Genomic DNA, 19,985 nt, shown 5'->3' on the forward strand with positions numbered 1-19,985 from the left:
TGTGTACTTGCTAATCTTATCTTGACTTCAGTCCAACAGCTGTTTGCACAGTAGGATCAAAACACAGACGCATCAGCTTTTATCACCCCGACACTTCACTGGATCACAGCAACGCGCCCATTTCTACTCATCCTGAGCTACGGTGTTATTTCAGATGATGCTTTTCCTTTATTTGTGCAGTCATACTATAAAACATGTTCGCTTTTCATTACCAGTAATACTGCAGTTTAAACAAATTTACCATTCGGATCACATTGTATACAAAAGTCGTTTTATTTTTGCTTGTTTATTCTGTTGTCGTCATGGGTGCTCTTATCAAAAGCAAATTAAAGTAATAAGGAGGAAATCAGGCTTCAGTTCGAGGAAATTGGGTTGTGCAAATGCAAAAATAACAAATCAAGATTGTTACAACTTTTTCCAGAAAATGATGGCTGGGAGATTCTGATAACATTCCAGTAGCTCGGAAAGAATAACTCCAGGATATTTTGGTATGATTACTGGAGCTTTCAGACGATATTTACACACAAAACGGTCTGAAAAGATTTCATTAGTAACCAGGATATGAAGGCCAAGAAGAAGAATTAAAGTTAAATTGTAAGACCTATCAGCTTAAGTTCTCAGTCTCACATCACAGTAGATATTACATCAGTTAATAAAAGAGGTTTTAATACCTTATCAGTGCTGTCTGCTCTCTTTAGGGTGATGTCCTCGTTTTCACTATGATCCATCTCTGTGCTGTCGTGCCTGAAACACAGAAATTATTTTAGATACACATCAATTCAACACCAGCTGCAAGCGACAAGATACAAAAGCCGGCTCTGTGGTTCTGTGTAGTCCATCATCAGATATCAACGAACATCTTCACTGTCTGGGCTGTGAGGAGTTTGTTTTCATATCTAGGATCACAAGAGAGCTGCAACAATCAGTCGATTAACTGATTATTGATGAGATGCTTGAAGAGAATTAATGGCCGACTATTTTGATCATGATCATTTCAGTCATTTTTCAGGAAAAAAGTCAAACATTTGGTGGTTCCAGCTTCTTAAATGTAAGGATTTGATGATCTTCTTTGTCATTTATGACAGTTAATAAAGAGTCTTTCAGTTTTTTTTAACTGTTGGTTGGGTAAAAGCAGCAATCTTAAGATGTCACACTGTGGGCTCTGGGAAACTATGATGAGAGTTGTCTAATTAATTGTAAAAGTAATTGTCAGATTAATCGATAATGAAAATAATTGTAAGTTGCAGCTCTAGTTCAGAGATCAGAACACCTGAACGTCTTGAACTGGACTGGATTTTGAGTTTTCATGTGCCTAACATGTCCTATACCTGGTCTTGCTGCGCTGTGGAGAACCCGGGTTAGACGAGGAGTCGTCGTTGCTGGCGGTCTCCATACGAGAAGCTTTACTCTGGAGCTGCTTTCCCGCCGACGACAGAGGCTTGTTTACTGCACCCAAAACGTTAGCCGACTTCGGCTGGTGGAGCGAGAAATTACAAAAAGTTACAGTTTGATTTGTGTTGCATGCAGCAAAACAGAGAAATGAGAAGGAAACAGCTAACACTGACATTTTTGAAGTGTTAATACGCTTACCTTTCCTGGTGTGAAGAATGACTTCATCTCTGGTGGGAGATAATTTTTTGTGTTGCTGAAATTCTGTAACAGAGAGGAGGGTTATGTTAGAGTATTTGTGTGTGTCAGGAGAACACATACCAGAAGATAACATGAAACACAAGCTGAGGATTATGATGAGAGCGTTTGCTCCTGACAAAAAGTCTAATTAGTAAAAATGTGTGCCAGCTATGTTGATCATTTCTGCTGAAACAAGCCTGTATTTACACAGAAATCTGGGGCGCTTCCACAAAATAAATAGGTTACAAATAGCTACTACAACAAAGACGATACAAGTCATCTGTGTTTATCTTTTAATTACCACTTTTCAAAGAGGTGCAAATGCATAAATACCCGTAACACTCTAAAGGGAATTGTGCAACTTGACCTCGCATTTAAGAAGTCAAATATAATACATTGTTTTGAAGATCTGACTTGCAGCTCAGCTGTTGCTATTATTATACATCAGACCAGAAAACGACGGTAAAGATATTGCTCTGCTGGAAATGAATACTGAAGATTTTCTGGTGCAGACACCAACCTTGTCTGGTTTGGTGAAGAAGCACGTGGGCAGCACCGGGTCTTTTGGCGACTCCAGGCTGTAGGTGGTGCTCTTTGACATGATAATGTGCATGGCTACGTCACACACTGTGTAGAGTTTCTGTAAAAAGACACAAAGGTTGATACTTAGAGGCAGTGAAAATGAGTATGTATTGTCCAGATATCATAAATTCAGTGTACGAGAACTCGTCTTGCAGACTGATATGTATACCTCGTTTGTTTTGGGATCGGTGGGGGCCTGGGCATCTTTCGTCTGTTTGATATTCTCCACCATTTTCCTGATGAAGGCGTGGCTGTTGTTCTCATTCTTGGCCATGATGATCTCAAGGACAAACCACAAAGCTCTGACAAAAAAGGGAAGTTTGACATCAGCATACAGGACTTACAGAGCGTTTTCATTTTAAAGTTCCTGGACGCAGCATTAAAATTGTTTGGACACCGAAGATGCACTTCATGAGTAATGGCAATAATAAAATGGTTATAGCGGCGAGTATTCTCTGTGGGGGGAGGTTATTATTCAGTGCTTAGTGTTTTCATAGCCAACATAGCTGCATGTGTAATTAAAAATGTGTACTTCTTCTCGTTTTAGAGCATTCGTTCATCATCAGTGTTATCAACTACAAACAGCTTTGCGTACTTACTCTTTAATGTCTTTGAGCTGCTCGATGTCCTGTACTTTGACGTAGTCTGGGTCGTGTGCCAGCAGGTGGATGGTGTAGGGCACCACATACTCCGGCAGCAGTGAGAACAGCTTGTCTGTTGGCACACACAAGGTAAACATTGTAGCAATATTACCTCATCACAACAGTGCTAATGACGTGCACGGAAAGGAAGCAAAAGATCGTATTAATTCCTTTGCACCGGGACAATTTCTCTTTAATTTCCCCTTTATAATCATTTTAGCTCTATATTTACAATATTCTTAGTAGATATATAAACTGTAGAAGGTAAGCATTAAATAATGGATGACTTGTTTTTAATGCGACAGACTTTTGAGAGCTGCTTTTAAGATAAAATAAACAAACAAAAATATCAGATTTCACTTGAAAATTCGAAGTCGAATTTGTTTACCACTGATGGCTGCGTGCTGTTTGAGGTACTCTCTGCGTATGTTGACGTTTTTCACCAGGCACTGGCGAGCGTGAGCCCTCCTCTCCTTAACGGGGTCCTTGGCACACAAAGCGAACACTGCCATGTATTCCAGAGGCAGACGGAGGCGGCACAGGCCCCGATGGAGCTTCTGGGAAAAACACTGTCGCACCTGGTAGCACTCATCCTAGAGAGCGGAGAGAATGACGCACAGACAAACAGTGTCGGTGATTAGGAGGAGGAGACAGATGATGAAATGGTTTGGAGAAATGTGGGGAGGGAGCGCAGATGCATCATTTTAAAACAATTTAAAATCAGAGCCATAAACAGACAGAGAGACCTGTGGAGGTTCTTACATTGATGACGAGAGCACACAGCTGATACTGCTCCAATGTGATGATTTCGTGATAGCAAGGCTCCTGTGCCAGCTTCAGCAGGGCGCACGCCGCCGCCAGCCGCAGCCTCGACATGTCTGGTTTACTGGGGGATAATGGGAAGGAGGCAGAGGAGACAGAATAAACAAGGGTTTCATGTGGTTATGATGAAGCCCAACATCCCCCCCTAGGCTTAAAAAAACCTATTAAAATCCAGCGCTTCACTGAAAATGTCATTTTAATAATCTGAATACAAAACTGCTCAAGAGGCTGGTACACACAGGAGCCTCATGCTTGTCTGATAAAGAAGTAGAGGCTTTGTTGTTTACCCCATCCTGCCCTGCTCGGTGAGGTCTCCATCACTGTGTAGAATAGCGGTCAGCATCCTCAGAGTGGAGTTGCCTGATTTGCTCTGGTTGTTCTTCACTCCTAGTAACCACCTCACCATCAGCTTTATGCCCTGGATCTAAACAAAGGTAAATAAAGCAAGATTGTGATGAAGTATTCTTCATATAAAAACAAACAACAGTAGACTAAAAAGGTGAACAAAGAGAGTGTCAAGAGACACATGAAGGTTCACCGCTGACCTTGGCCAGAGTTTCCGGGGACACTTCGTCATCTGGAACCCAAAGTTTGGTTGTCTTCTTGCCTGGGATCTACAGACAATACAGATAATAATATACGACTTATTTCAAATGATACAAACAGACATAAATACTGATTGTTGGACAGTTTTTTGGCCTTGTTTCAGGGTTTCCCTCTGGAGTTTTGTTAGTGAAAAAGTTAAGTGTCGAATAAATAATCAATAACAACTGCCCTGGCCCTAGTGTATATGATGATTACACAAAGATGGATTGTGTACCCTGTCGTTCATGAGCAGATCCTTCACAATGAAGTTGGCGACTAGAGATTTGAGCGGTGCAGCAAACTGTTCTGGCGCCAGCTGAGCCAGGTGACCCAGGGTGGTCAGAGGAGTGATGAGCTGCTCCAGGTTAGCAGGGTCCAGGCCTTTATGCAGAGGCTGGGGGACACAAACATGTCACATTTAATTGGCATGACTTGACATTTAATTTACATTTTCTATTTATGTTTTTCTTTTATGAGTCAGAAAGTTAAAAACCAAAGTGATGGAATTGACTCACCTCAAAGATCTGGGCGAAGTGTGTGTCTCTGTTGGTGAACATGGCGTTGATGCAGTGGATGGCATACTTGGCCTGGCGAGGTGGGCCTCTCTTGGCTTTGGCCTGTAGTACCGGCAGCAACACACTAGGGGGAGCAGGCAGGAGAGCACCGTTACAAACCATAGGAAGCCATAAGCCATGAAGAGTGCAGCGTGCTCAAAGCAAGTGTCTCAGCCCAAAATATGAACAACCGTAGTTTTTAAATGCCTGATTTAAAAGAGTGATTGCACACGTCCTGCTTCAAGCATCAATCAGGTGATGAAACGTACGATTTGATGTGAGGGAAACTCTCTTCCATTTTGCTGCCCGTGTTCTTGAAGATCTGCAGCGCAGCCTCTGCGACCTTCTCGTCGTCCATCTTCAGACAACCCAACAGGGACTCGAATGTCTCTGCGGAGTGGAATGACACCGGGTGTGTGAACGACAGCACCTGTGTGGGATTAAAAAAGAAAAGGTCGAACAGCTGCATGTAATTTCTATAATAATCACCATCAATCATATGAAGTGTTGACTGTAGAAACTAGAATTCTTTGAAAACAAATGTCTTTGTGTCAGTATATAATGTTTAATGACTGGTGCTGCCTTTTCCCATTTGTCATTCCATTACTTCACTCAACAAGAACAGAGCATAGCAGTATATTTATTCAGTGATTACTGGAGTAGCAGGCAGTAATTCACACAGACACCCCAGCAACAGAACTGTTGGAGGAGTTTAGAGCCAATCGTTTGTGTTAAATGGAGCACCAACATGAGATAATGAACTGACAACCTAGTATTCATCACCACATGTTGTAGATAGATACAGATGTCCAGCTGACGTTTGGTTTTTACCTTCAGCAGTTCCAGTCCTGCTCTAATGGCCTCTTCAGTGGGGACGCCCTCCTCTTCATCATCAGCTGTTCCGTCTATAGATTTGTTCACCTGTTTTATCAAAGCACTAACAGATGAAAGACAGAGAAAAAAGGTCAAACACGGCACAACTGAATCAAATATCACACACAGAAATACACACACACAGAAACACACACACACACACACACACACACACACACACACACACACAGAAACACACACACACACACACACACACACACACACACACACACACACACACACACACACACACGTACCTGATGGACTCTGTGTCGATGTGTACGGGAGCGATTCTCTCCAGCAGGAACTTGACCATTTCCAGGAAGGGATTACTGGGCTGTTTGGGGCTGCCGAGCTTTTTAGTGATGTCTCGCTGAAAATGTGACAAATAATTTACAAAATTATTAAAATAATGACACTAATGCATCAAAATTGACAATGTGTAAAACTGTAAAATGCTCATCACACTTTCTCAGTGCCCAACATCCAACACCAAGACAAATCTGAGCTGAACGCTGTCAAATCAACGTAACGGCAACAGCAGCACAATGTGGAGGGCGGAGGAGAGAGAAGCGTGTCTTGTTTCGCCTTGTTACACCACTGTAATAAACATCTTATCACAATCATCATCTTTTATGCACAAAATCAGTTTAATAAACTAAGAAACGGTGTGAAAAGAGACATTTTAGAGAGAAAGAGACAAATCTCCTTGATGTGCAACCAGGGAAAAAGGAAAAAAATAAATAAAAATAAATCAACCCACAAACTTCTTACAATAAACTGACCAACAGTATCTCCATTTATTTCCAGTGTTCATTCAGGCAAACTGTTTAGATGAATAATTCAATATGTAGTAAATCTCCTAACACACTACATGCGAGCAAACAGGAATTAGGCAAGTATCCAGCTTAACATCCCATCATTCACTGATTGTGATTATAAGAGGTAGCAACATTTGCTCTCTGATAACATTAATTGAAGACCTGATGTAAGAAGTGTATCAGCAGATTCACTGTTAGAAGCAGGGGTAAGCTATCCTCACGCTCATGGTGGTCATTAAGAGATTACTGCAGATTAATTCACAATTTGTACCAACTTTAACGACCTTTTTGAACCCAAAATACTGACTCAAGGCTTAAAGCTACAAGTGAAAAAACTTCTACACAGAAAGATTATAAAGACACTTCTGAGGTTTTCTACTGCTTCTTGATTCTAAAGTCAAAATCTTTCATTTGAGAAAATGTTTTTAGAGCCCCAAAAACAGTGTATCGATTACAATAAAAACAAAGGCAGTGACGGGAATTAAATTAGAGGGCACTACGCTGTGACCTGGGACAGAAACGTCAATACTCACCACACAGACTTCAGCTTGCTTGCAGGAGCAGGAGGGGCTGACCAAGGTTTCCAACTGATCTCTGATGCGCTCGTCATCGTCCAGGACCTGAGCCAGCTTCTTTACAAAGTCCTGAGCCTTACCCGGGTCTGGCAGGTTCCCTGTAGACAGAATAAAAAGACGATGTCAACGAAGCATAAATTTGAAACGAGGATGGCTAGCTCATCCTGTTTCAGCAATTTCAGAAGAAATGTTGCTCTTTTTCCCTTCTACTTTCTCTATGCTAACAACTTGATGCAAACTTTCTGAAAGAAACTTGTTGAACTAATTTTTAACATGAGTGAGATGCCTTACTTGTGATCACCATGACTTTGGCGAAGACAGCCTTGCTTGAGGCTTCAGACTACAAAAAAACAGACAAAAACAGTTAGGAAACATGAGATACGAGTTGTTAAACTATCAGCTTTCTAAAGTGTGCTTCAGTCAGACTTACCTTCGGTTTTTTGATCAAGTCCAGCAGGTCTTTGACGTGATGTCTCAGCAGATTCTGGCATTTCCACATCTCATTCAAAGCTCTGAGAGGCACAGAGGAGGACAATTATAAAAGGTCTTCCTTCTCAACATTTCGTCCACAAAAGTCACAGTCACAGCAACTATCTTTAATCTTTTGTGTGTGAGAGAGACTTACTTGACAGCATTTGTGTCCAGGGTGGCATACAGGTAGTAAAGACACTTCATCCTTTCCGTGGTTTCCAGGTTGTGAGGAACCATGTACTGGGCAAAGACTCGCTCCACCAGCAACCTGTGCACATTAAAGGAAATATTTAAGATATTTAATATTTTTAGATTCAACGTTTGTTTTTGTCTTTAAAGGTTTGAGCTAAGAGTCCTGACGGCGAGTGGACACGATTAGTTTATTACGGGGTTCCCACATCTTAACATAAAACTCAAGAACTTTTCAAGGACGGATCCCTTCAACTTAAATGACCCAACACGGCAAAGTTTAAGACATGGATCAAGGTTAATTATTGTTACAACACTTAGCGTAATGACGACTAGCAATTTTTTAAATATATATTTAAAAAATTTGCACAAAATATATAAATTCAAACACTTTTAATGACCCATATCTATGTCTGTTTTAAAAAAAAAATTCAAGGCCTTGATTTTCTCTCCTCAAATTCACAAACTTTCAAGGATTTCACGGACTTGTGTGTTCCCTGTTAATAGGATTATCCACACCAGGATCAGACAATCAAGGCAGCTTGGGAGAAAGTGAAAAAAAAAAAGTTTTTTCTTCTTCTTATTTTCAAATATTTATGCATGAATGAGATCACAGTCCCTCACTGGTAGTTACTTACCAAATATATTAGCGACTGTTTAATTAAATACATTTGTCAGCAGTCTGGGCATAATCTCACATTTTAATACCTCTCATAATAACATTTTGACACTTTATGATTAAGTACATTTTAGATCATAAATTCCAGCAGTTTTAAGGGAGAATTTGCTGAGCAAGTATTTTAGTGCTGCACTGTTTAACTTTCATACAGTCGCACTCACACAGGAACTGCCTGTTACAATACAGACTTTTCCTGCTGGCAGCTGAGCAGCTCCACTGCAGCAGAGTGATCAAAAGGACAACACGGCCCTGCAGTTAGATCTCAGGACTGTCGTTTTCTTTTGTGTGTGTGTGTGTGTGTGTGTGTGTGTGTGTGTGTGTGTGTGTGTGTGTGTGTGTGTGTGTGTTTTGTCATTCGGGCTTTTGTTCAGGAGGTGCCCACTTTGCCCTCAACATGGCTCATCTACTTTCTACTTCAGCTGGTGACATTTTGCAGAATCACTTTCAATAACTCCCACAGAGGTCCTGTAAGCCCTCTGTGTCGTGCATTTGCAGGTGGAGATACAACGAGTGATGCTGCAGTGTGCTGTGTGGCTGCTCAAATAATGAAAAAACATTATGCTGGCCTGAGGCTAATGTAGTGGTCACATTAGAGAAGAATTTGTTGTTTGGATTCTGAAAGACCGACTTAAAAACTGGCAGTAGATGGGTTTTCTGCTTCACGTATCATTATGAAGTGAATATTCATTGCACAATGTAACGGGTAGAATAATGAGACCATCAGCGTTTGCATTGGTTCATTATAAACATTGCCATCACTATATAATTTTGCCTGCCACCAGGCACGGGGTTACTGGGGAGAACAAAGGTAAACAGGTGATCCATTTCTATTATAGACTAAACTCACGTTTGGTCCTGTGTTGTTATTTGCCACTCTGAGGAAAACAGAAATGATTCAGTTGTGTTTGCAACAGCGGCACCGACAACAATACCACTTGGAAACACAAGTAAACAAAATTCCAGACGGGTGAAAAGCGTTCCCACACTGCTAAACTCTGCTGTAAAATATCTCAATGCGATGTTATTATTAATATTAACCCTATGAAAACGGAGGTGGACAGCACCGAACTGGCGGCGGAAGATCTGTGTTTGCATGATCCTGTTTAAATTGATCAAATGCTCGTGCTTGTCTCACGTTGAACACTTATGATGACGTCATTACGTTATGTAACATGGGACAAAACGTGGTGAGTGAATATCCATACTTTTATCAATTACATAACCTTTTAGCCTTGCATGTACAGATTTTAGGGATATGAAGTATTTGAAGAGATGACATCACAATAAGCAAATTACCAATGTATGCACTGGGAAAACATTTTGATCCCAGATGTAACTATCAAAACGTCTTTGCACTCCGCTCATAAAAAATAGCATATCTCAAAATATAAATGATGTACGGATTTCAAATAAGTTATGGAGTGTTAAGAAAAACATGTTTATGCTTCTATATTCAGAAATCTTTTTGGATCAATGTGTTTTGTGTGTGTATTTAATTTTGCTGATAAAACATGTCCAATTTTTGAACTTGTTTCCATTTATGACAAAATTTACATTTTTTTCAGTTATTATGGTTAATTAGCTTTTATAACATTTAAGCCGAGGTTGTACAGATTTTGGGGATATGAAACATTTCAAGATACATCACAACAAGCAAAAACTCCAGTTTTTGGCATACCACTTCTATTTGCAAAGGATTCATATTAATTATCTACACTGTTCTCCGTGGAACAAGACACATTCATCAAAACTAAATTAAGTGCAGAAATCTAAAGGTACATTGCCAATAGCCCAAGGCAAGCATGGAAGCTGTGGTTGCGCAAATGAAGAGCAAATGATTCAACAAATTCACAGAGAGTCTCATCAGCATCTTTTACGAAACAAATGTAAATGCTCTCTTTAAAACACTTGCCCCCAGGTGTTAAACACTTATTCATGAAGGTGTTTTGCTTTTCCAGTGTATTTAATATAACAAACAGGAACACAAACCTGTCGTCGATGCTGTTCTGGTAGTAGATATGGAGCAACTTGTCTTTGATCCAGGAAATCTGTTTAGAGGCCTCTCTCCCTCCCTCTCCCTGCAGCGAGTACTTCCTGTAGATCGATGCCAGGCCCATCATGGCCTCCTTACGTACACGCCACTGATGAGGAAGGATAGGGAAATATAAAAGGAGACGCATGATTACCAATCACGACAACTTGTTAAGTAAGAAGTTATGAGAAGATAGAAGGGTTGCAGTGGCTGTAGTCCTCAAAAGAAAACTGGCTGGGAGATCTATAAATACTTACAGTGACAGGAAATCTTCTCAGTAAGAAAGTTGGAAACTTTGACATGCAGTTGATACGATAGATTGCTTGACATTGTACAAAAACAGCAGCCAAATTACGGGAAAATGTGTTATTTCAATCCAAAAATACTGTAGTCCTGCAAGGAACTGCCTTGAAGAAACTACAAGATTCATAATGATTTAGCCTGGAAGGTTTGTATACTTTTATTTTTAGTATATATAAATAACTGTGACTAGATTTACATATATATTACATCGCCCAGAGCTTCATACAAAAACGCTGAAAATACAATGAGAACGTTTACAAAAAATGCCCACTTACTCTCTTGTCCAATGTCCTCTCCTTAACAAAATTGAGCAGTGCATCATTGACTAGAGACAAGTCTTTCTTGGCAGCAGTTACTATAGAGACGATGACATCATGGCGGATGGCCTCCTCTGGGTCATGTGATCTGACCCTCAAGAATTCTGGGTAAGAAAACAGGAACAAACGAGTGGGATGTGTTAGAATAAGCCACAAAAAAAAACAAAAAAAAAAACAGCAAATGTTTCTCATTTCTTCCAAATTACACACTATAAAAAGAAGGTGGCAAAATAACAACACGGATCACAATGGGGTTCCATGCTGATAAACTGAAGCATTTCATCTGATTTACCTGTGAGGTCTTTGGCCAGGTCTGGGTGGTTCATGAGACAATGACTGGCAAACTTGACACACTCCAGTCTGATAGGCACGTGGATGTCGTTAAACCTGTTGGGAGAAGAAGTGGTCGTTAATGTCAGCAACTCTGCAAGGTGACGGTGAGACAAATTATTTGAAATTAGTTATTTTCGCCTGATTTAGATTATTTAAACTTTGTTTTATAATCCAGATTTTACGTATTGTATCTCCCTGTTACACTGTCTGTTGTTTATATTTGCATTTACCTCTGCTTTTATTCTGACTCTGTCTTTGTTGATGTGTTGTATGCATGTACAGCACTTTGTAACTATGTTTCTAAAGGTGCTACATAAATAAAGTTATTATTATTATTACTACTACTATTATTATTATTATTAGATTGTTCATTAATCGTTTTAGTCATTTTTTAAAGCAGAAGTGTCAGCCATTTGCTGGTTCCAGTTTTCAAAATGAAAGAATCTGCTGGTTTTCTGACATTTATGCCATTTATTTATCCTTTATTTGTGCAGGACAACCTTATGATTTACAGTTACTTATTTAAGACTCTTCTATCGATTGTTGTTACTGATTGACTAAATGTAAGGTAACAGTGATTCCAGTCAGTTTTAGTGTACACTGCATGTTGGAAAAAAAAGGGTCTGTACACATTTTAAAAAACTTTAAAAATACTTTTTCAGACTTTTCAAGGATCTGTAGGATGCCATAGCCACAACTCTGAAACCCACCTGCCCAGGTAACACTGCCAGAGTGGTTTGTTCTGTCCAGCCAACTCGGAGTCCTTGGCTCCAAACATCTTAGCCAGCAGCTTCACCACCTGCAGCCTCTCATCATTATCATTACTCTGCAGAGACAGAGGGAAAGAGGGAGACAGAGAGAGAAATGATGCACAGAACTTGGCCGTTTCTTATGGAGAGACACGCCAACTCATTTACATGAACTACACTGGCAACGTTTTCATAACACACAAAGGCAGCCGTTACTTTGGTATCAATATTGTTTTAGAATGAGGAAACAGCAGAGACAAGGAGAAGTAAAGACAAAGGAAGACAAGAGGAAAGGAGTGAGGATGAGAGAAGAAAAGCATTGAGGAGAGAAAACAGGCAACAAGAGATAAAGATGAAAAGAGCCAGGGTGAGACAAAGAATGAGCAAACATGAGAGTGAGAAAAAGAGTGTGTAGTCTGTGGGGGAGAAATTTTATCGCAGCTATTATTTTGAGGAGACAGCAGTGATCTACACTCCCTCTGAACAGTTAATGAGCGTTATCCATCAGCAGGATGCCTTTATGAGACACTGCAGAGCAACATTATGCTGACTGCTTTATCTTTCTAATATGAATCAACAAACCTGCAGAGAAAGTGAAAATGTGCAGGATGTGGGTAATAGCTTTGAGAAGAATTCATGTTTTCAGTCGGGCGTGTGGATGAACTCATAACACCAATATAACATGATAACACTGCTGCTGCTTCCATCTCTGCTATTATCATTACAACAAACAAATCTCATTTATTTACCTGTCAAACATCCTAATAAAGCACAGTGAGGTGTGTTGCACTAAAAAAAAACTATACAAACAACATGATATAACAAATGTATGACACTAAAAGCTGCGTTCAGGCAAATTTGAACGTTTACAGGGAGTTTTTCTTCACCTTCAGTTTGAACTCGAGCTGCGGCAGCACTGACAGCAGCAGGTGGCTGTCTATGTTGTAAAGCTCCAGGATGAGGTCAAAAACGTGTTCAGACAGATCGCTGACTGACGTCTTTCCCAGCATCAGCACCTGGTTGAAGAACTGAAGAAGACACAGATGGAGGCATAAAGGTTACTGATAATCCAGTGTGGTCCTCCAACTCAAAACTGTCACTTTTCTGACACACAGTTTCATGCATGTCTCTGCATGGCACTGATACAGAGGCAGATGCTCAGGTCACAACAGCAGTCTGTATATGTAGATTCAGTTCATTATTATTTTGTGTGTTTCTGTCACATTTCCCTCAAGAAAATTTTAAGTCCAGGCTCAAAAATTCCCTGATGCTTGAATCCTCCTGATGTGGCTGATTGTTTGACCTGTGTTTTTGCACTCATGTTGTGTTTTTGTGTCTATGAGCTGTGTCCCTGGTGTTTGCATCCATATTTCTTGTATTTGTGTTTTTAGTTACCTTCTCTTGTTTGTACAGAACTTTGGTCAATGTGACTTGTTCTTAAATGTGCTTTATAAACAGCTTTTACTAAAAAACAACTGTTTTTTAGTGTGTTTTTTCTTTTGATGAATCACACACTGTTTTACCATTGTGCAAAATAGTCTTGCAGATTTATTTCATCATTTGTTATGTTCCAAATATGAGAATAAGCATGTGTATATTATGTATGTATTCATATTACTATATATTTAAACATGTGCATCCATGTGTGTGAATATTGTTTGTCCAAATAAAATAAAGTGATTATAACAGATCTTTAAAGGATCAATTACAGATGAGACAGAAGAAAGTAAGGATGTACGACAAAGACTACAAGGACTGTGATCTCAATGAGGAAATCCTCTTGTTATTCGCCCTTCCTTCCTATGGTGAGGTCAAAGGTCAAGTACAGATCAGTATCTCTGGAGCTGAGAGGAATTCAGCGGTTTCCTAAATCACACCTCTGCTCTGCACAAACCTGTCTTCAAGTTGTGAGACAGTCTCAAAACCTATTCCACCCCATTCCAGCAGCCTCATTAAATCTAAATTTACGACACTTGTGCTGCATGTATATGATGTAAATACTAAGATGCTCCAAATGTTTTATGTTCAACAGCTGATTTTAATGTCCAATAGATCACTTAGCTTCATCATTTGCTCATATACAGTATGAATCTCTTGCAGTGCCAAGGCATTTCTAGCATTGTTGGCCCTGGTTCAAATACTCTGGTGGTGTTGGGATCATGCTCTTCCTATAAACCGAATCATAGTGACACTGCGCTAATAACAACAGTCACTTCCATGTAGACAACTGACAGTTGATTTGATTGCAATGATAAACAACAACTTCTTTGAATAACTGCTAATTTGGAGTAAACATAAGCTGTGATTTCTTCAGTCTGTGGCCCATCAGGCAAATTATGTCTCTAAACTAACATTAGTGAAAGTGTCACTCACGAGATATAACTGCATCAGACATGCAGTTTTGACAAAAATTAGATGTTCACACTTTGAGATAACATCATGAAAAAAGGCAATTAAATTGTATGTTAGCTTGTGCATGATGTGGGAGTTTTCAACCTGGAAGTTATTGTAAACAGATGTTGTGTTTCGGTGCTATTGGGATACATGCAAAACTTTGAAGCTACATCATGCACTGTTTCAACAGTGATTGCTTTCAGAAGTATCATTTCTGTGTTTTTGTGACCATCACAGAATGTTCAAAATGTAAAACAAAAACATAAGTAAAAAAGTATTTGTGAAGGAAAGTGTTAATCTTACATTGGTGATGTAGGGTTCAATAGCTTGTGCAGTCCTCTTCAGCAAAGCTTTGGCCAGGTCATACGCTTGTTTATTTAAATTCTAGAGAGACAGGAAAAACAAGTAGTGAATAAAACAGCAGGCCAGAGGACATACTACACAACAACAACAACAACAACAAAAGCAAATATAATGTGATAATTGAGGGTGTAGTCCATCAGTTCTTTTTTTCCCCACTCAGAAGGATCCCATTAGGATGCTTGCAGCAGGCACAGATGTCCACAGATGTTTGTGCACAAACTCATAAGCTGCCTTACCCCTCGTTGCCTGCAGGGGTCTCATTGAATTACAGGGTATGGAAAATGATATTGGTCTCAATATTAACTGTTTTCTGTGTGACCACGCTCTTACCTTGTGTGCTGGCACCAGGTTGACCAACACAGTGTCCAACAGCTCTTGTGATACAGTGTCTCCCTCACAGATGATGGAGCTCATCAGGTCTACCATATGCATGTGCACCTTCTGGTTGTGGCCATTGCTAGGGAAACGGGAGGAAGAAGGGTCAAAGGTCGAGGAGGGCATCATCGCATAACTTAAAATATAATATTACACTCTGGCTCCTATTAAGACAGAAACTTAAGGCAAGGCACTACAGATGAGACGGGAAAAATTATAATAGATGTCACCATGAAACTTCCCCAGTTGATGCTTACAATGAGACAATAATTTTTTGTATTACAAGTTTTATGAAAAATACGCAAATGTGTCAGTATTTAGTCAAATGTGTGCTAACTTGCACACATTTCCAGAACAGAAATCTGAATGAATTGTGAGTTTTTGAGGTTTCCTTTCTACTAGTAGGAAAGAGACATGTTGTGGAAGCACATTTTTGCCTGTAGTGTCTGACTTTAAATTTGACTTGGTTTAGATCAAAATGTCAAATACTCCATGATAGTTTTGAGAGTGTGTACGTCACCCATTCGGCACAAGAATCTGTAATTTTCTGAGTGCACCATTGCTGAGATTTGCTGTGCTGGCAGCAGGCATTTCGCAGAGTTTTTCACTTGCCAGATCGCTTGTTTTGAAAACAAACTGGCCTCACAAAAACAGACTGCGATGCACCAATCACACAGAGGGTGGGTGTATTTGCTCATAATGATCTGCATGACAGCGGGGGGTAAAGCTTATTACCTAGATCTGTATCTCAGTGACTGCCATCCTCGACGCTGCCAGGCATTACTAGTCTCATTACCTCCCATTCACTTGTATCACGCACACACACACACACACACACACACACACACACACACACACACACACACACACACACACACACACACACACAAGGGCTGCGTTCCCCTACACTGCACATATTTCAAACGGTAAGCAGAGCTCTTTAGATTCCTCCTATAGAGTAAAAAAAAACACACATTGTGCTGGCACAACCTTGACACACACACAAACACCATTTTGTTCCAATGGCAAAGAGCCAAATTCTGTACTGCAGAATTCAGCCCTCAAGGTTGTGTTCAGCAGAGTGAAATTGAGAGCCGTGTTGGGAGGAAGGAGAGGAGAGGAGGGAAGGCAATCAAAGAGAAACAACTGGACTGCTACTGTGCAGTTTCACGATGTAGCAGCAGAGACAGATTTAGGTGTTACAAAAGGCTACAAGGGATAATTTCCTGACATTAAGGACTACTACTGCGGAAAAATAAAAGCTGGCCACACTTTCACAAATTCACCATGATGAATATGAACACACGTCTTGATAAAATAACTTACTTGATGACCTGGAAGAGTGTTCTGTACAGCTGGGTGAAGATCTCGTTGCTGTCTTCAAGCTCAAAGCAAATGTTGTACGACTTCACCCATGCTATGTTCTGAACAAAAAAAGAGGAGGGCGGATGTTAGTGGTGATGCACATGCAAAATAGGAAGATGAGGGAAAGACAGACAGCCATGTTTGCTTGTTGACTTTCAATTATCATCCTTCAATAATCTCGAAACCTGCAAACATGCCAGTGTTGGTCACTTAGGAGCAGCAGGAACAAGTTGTGAATGCACCACTGACATATCTTTGCCTTTGTCTGTTTGCTGTTTGGTGCTGAGCTATGAGTGAAACCAAATAGTAAAGTTTCAGGCCGGACAGCTAAACAATGAGCTGAAACTCCCTATAAAGCTCCATAAAGCAGAGGGGAAATACAGATTCAGACAACGGGTCTCTGTAGACTCATTACCATGCGCCTCTCTCGTTACACACTGTCATTTGATGCATCGTTATAAGAAAAAATATTGATTAGAGTCACTTCAAATGAACTTCAGTAAACAAGCTCTGTTGGCACTTACTATGTCCATTCGCAGGGAGCATGAAGACAGTTTGCCTGGTTTTGTATGATACGAGTTGAGGTTTCAATTTCAACTTTAAATTAAAAAGTTCTTATCAAAAACCACTTCAGGGCTGCTGTAGCTAATAATTTGGATTTCACTACAGTTGCATGAAGTGCAAAGCAATTAATGTAATTAAAACTGGAAGTCAGACCTCCTCAATCACACAATTGCTTCCGATTGTTCAATTATGCCCCATTTCTAACACTGGCATTTTAATGACAATCTTCATAATAATAATCAAGCTGCAAAAAAAATACATTTTCATCCAATTTGACTCAACTTGCCCTTTGATTTCATCAGGAAATAGCTTCTTGCAAACTCCCATTAATGAATCAGAAGCACTTTGAAACACACAAGCAAGAGCAAGTTACACATGCAAGAGCAAGCAAGACGAATGAAAATCAAACAAAACTATATTAAAAGAACATCAGAGAATTCGTTTTCCTAAAATACTGAGGGATTTAGTCTAGTTACTTTTGAAGCCACACTACATTTTGAATTATCTTTATCGACTTAAAAGGAGTTCAGAAGTTCAGACAGAGGCTGCTGCAGCCTGAAGAAGGTGGAAAACAAAACTGTCAGATTGCTGCTGATATGAACAGATTTCCTCCAAGTTTCTGCTGCACAGCAGGAGAGAGTGCATGTCATTCTGTCACCACTGCTTCCTCCGCCGTGACTCTACACTCGCCTTCGATATCATTTATTTAATGCGATGCGGTTACAGAAGATCTTGAAAATATTTATACAGTAAATGTATTCAGAGGATCAGAGGTCAAATAATATGGGGAATTTAACCCCACTGAGATAAAAACTAAACAATTGGCAATGCTTGTACAGTTATTTCCACAAATAGTGGCAGTGGCCTTGAGCTGTTTTAACTTGTGTACGGCTTGATTTGACTTGACTCTACTAGTTTTTTCCCCATGCCATTGTGGATCATACGGTGTTGGATCGAACAGGCACTTCTTTTTTTTATTTTGCATCACCTTGGTTGAGGTTCCAAGTGAGCTGAGCTGAGCTAATACTTATGAGTGACTTTCAGTTTGCCGTTATTAAAGACCTGGCCTTTATTTCACCTACAGCTTTTTTTTTGCGGAAATATGTAGGCACAGAATGAGCAGCGATGTCAACAAGCCATACACCAACTAAAGTCCTGCACAAGTTAAGTTGTGAGTCAGTTACTATTTTAAAAGTATTACATATGTGTAACTTCAGTGAGAGGGTAGGATCACAGCGTTACATATATGTTAACTTCAAGATGCAAGCTTTCAACACATAACATTGTTATGACGTAATGAGTTTCGTTTGTAGTTAGCACCTACATTACGGCTGACAAAGTGTTACAGAGCTGGGATTTGTATTTACGACAGTTGTGCTCCTCTGAGAAACTTTGTGAGGCGCCAAATCACACAAAATGCCAATTTCTACATAATGTTGCTTTAAAACATTTAGAATTAAATCAGTTTGGATCAATAATTTCTGTCCGATATGGTTTTTCCATAATAAAGTTCAATCCCCCATAAAAGTACCTTTGCTCATCCTCCTTCATTTTTCAAACTATAATACTCAAATATTGTTCATTTCAAAGGTTTAACTGCAGGATGAATGAGGTCTTCTTTACAAATCACTGTAATTACACATGTTAAACTCAGATTAAAGAAGCACATAGAGAAGCACTCCTAGTGTCAAGTACTGTACATGCATACATCATTGGTACAGTAAAGGTCAAACTTCCAAGTCAAATAACAATAAGCAAAACACATTTTTAAGCGGAAGGATCGTTCAACTGTTTTTTTTGTTTTTTTTTTAATTCCTCTTTCCTGCTACACTGTGAACATGAAATATGCAGTACAAGAGAGGCAGTAAGCTCTCCTTTTATGCGCCTTTTTTAAGAAACATTACTCATGTTAGGGATGTGAACTCTCTCTTCAAATAGCCAATTCCCTGGCAAAATTCCCAGATTTATTAGGGGCCAAAGCCAACAAATCTCTTAATTAAACCTTTAATCTTTTTACTAGCAATGAGCAATGTAGGAAACATTTGAATAGTGAGCTTCTCATTTTAGCTGCTTTGACTGGGCAAATATGACCAGGGGCAGATAGTAGTTCCTCTAAGTAGCCTGCACATGTTACTTCATACACATTTAATCAGCACTTCAAACCTTCTGCTCATTGCATTTTCACATTGTAGCTGCAGGTTGTGAGCATTAATTAGGCTGCCACCCTGAAAAGTTTCTTCCTTCTCAGTCAGAGACCTTTGAGTTTGAGTTATTTATGACTGTAGATACCCGTTGAAAGCAAGAGTCTACAGCTAAGTGTTGAAAACCAAACCCAATAAGACTGTATGAGGGATTCTAAAGGATTCAGATTCAAAAAGGAGACTCGAAATCACATACCTCGAGCAGATAGAAGTATCTGTTGAACTGAGCACTTTTAGTGTCCTCAAGTCCTTTGAGCTGTCGTGTGATGAACATGAAAATGTCCTGGAGACAACAAAGAAACACTGTCATTAGCAGAAATTAGGTTTGATCAGGGCAACACAACAAAGTAAAAAAACAAAAACTAGAAAACAGCCACAAAACAAATACACCTAGAGGCGTTTTCAGGCTAAATGTCAGTTCCAATTGAAACACAAACACTGAAACCTGAACACACCAAAATGAATGTATACATGACATGCTACTGAATATTGATTTGTGTGTAATAAACAGATTGTGTTTAGAGGCTCTATAAAGTGTGAGTCGTGTCAAGCCTCCAGCCAAAAACGT

At 39.7% G+C, this 19,985-nt stretch overlaps 1 protein-coding gene across 1 annotated transcript in view; it reads right to left on the minus strand.

Moving 5' to 3' along the window:
- pds5b (PDS5 cohesin associated factor B) overlaps positions 1-19,985 on the minus strand; it is a 32,245-nt gene that overhangs the window by 1,782 nt on the left and 10,478 nt on the right. Inside the window, exons 4-31 of the mRNA XM_073479350.1 lie at positions 19,614-19,700; positions 16,614-16,711; positions 15,243-15,369; positions 14,853-14,933; positions 13,043-13,183; positions 12,117-12,232; positions 11,366-11,460; positions 11,032-11,177; positions 10,411-10,562; positions 7,708-7,821; positions 7,513-7,594; positions 7,374-7,422; positions 7,041-7,180; positions 5,944-6,059; positions 5,645-5,750; positions 5,083-5,243; positions 4,775-4,898; positions 4,495-4,653; positions 4,220-4,288; positions 3,962-4,098; positions 3,615-3,738; positions 3,241-3,445; positions 2,811-2,925; positions 2,381-2,513; positions 2,150-2,269; positions 1,591-1,653; positions 1,329-1,474; positions 672-744 (exon numbers count right to left, since the gene is read on the minus strand). Of these exons, the coding sequence (XP_073335451.1) occupies positions 672-744; positions 1,329-1,474; positions 1,591-1,653; positions 2,150-2,269; positions 2,381-2,513; positions 2,811-2,925; positions 3,241-3,445; positions 3,615-3,738; positions 3,962-4,098; positions 4,220-4,288; positions 4,495-4,653; positions 4,775-4,898; positions 5,083-5,243; positions 5,645-5,750; positions 5,944-6,059; positions 7,041-7,180; positions 7,374-7,422; positions 7,513-7,594; positions 7,708-7,821; positions 10,411-10,562; positions 11,032-11,177; positions 11,366-11,460; positions 12,117-12,232; positions 13,043-13,183; positions 14,853-14,933; positions 15,243-15,369; positions 16,614-16,711; positions 19,614-19,700 (3,279 nt within the window). The remainder of the gene's footprint in view (positions 1-671; positions 745-1,328; positions 1,475-1,590; positions 1,654-2,149; positions 2,270-2,380; positions 2,514-2,810; positions 2,926-3,240; positions 3,446-3,614; positions 3,739-3,961; positions 4,099-4,219; positions 4,289-4,494; positions 4,654-4,774; positions 4,899-5,082; positions 5,244-5,644; positions 5,751-5,943; positions 6,060-7,040; positions 7,181-7,373; positions 7,423-7,512; positions 7,595-7,707; positions 7,822-10,410; positions 10,563-11,031; positions 11,178-11,365; positions 11,461-12,116; positions 12,233-13,042; positions 13,184-14,852; positions 14,934-15,242; positions 15,370-16,613; positions 16,712-19,613; positions 19,701-19,985) is intronic.

The sequence above is a fragment of the Pagrus major genome, chromosome 13 (genome assembly GCF_040436345.1).
Source record: "Pagrus major chromosome 13, Pma_NU_1.0".
NCBI classification, from domain to species: Eukaryota; Metazoa; Chordata; class Actinopteri; order Spariformes; family Sparidae; genus Pagrus; species Pagrus major.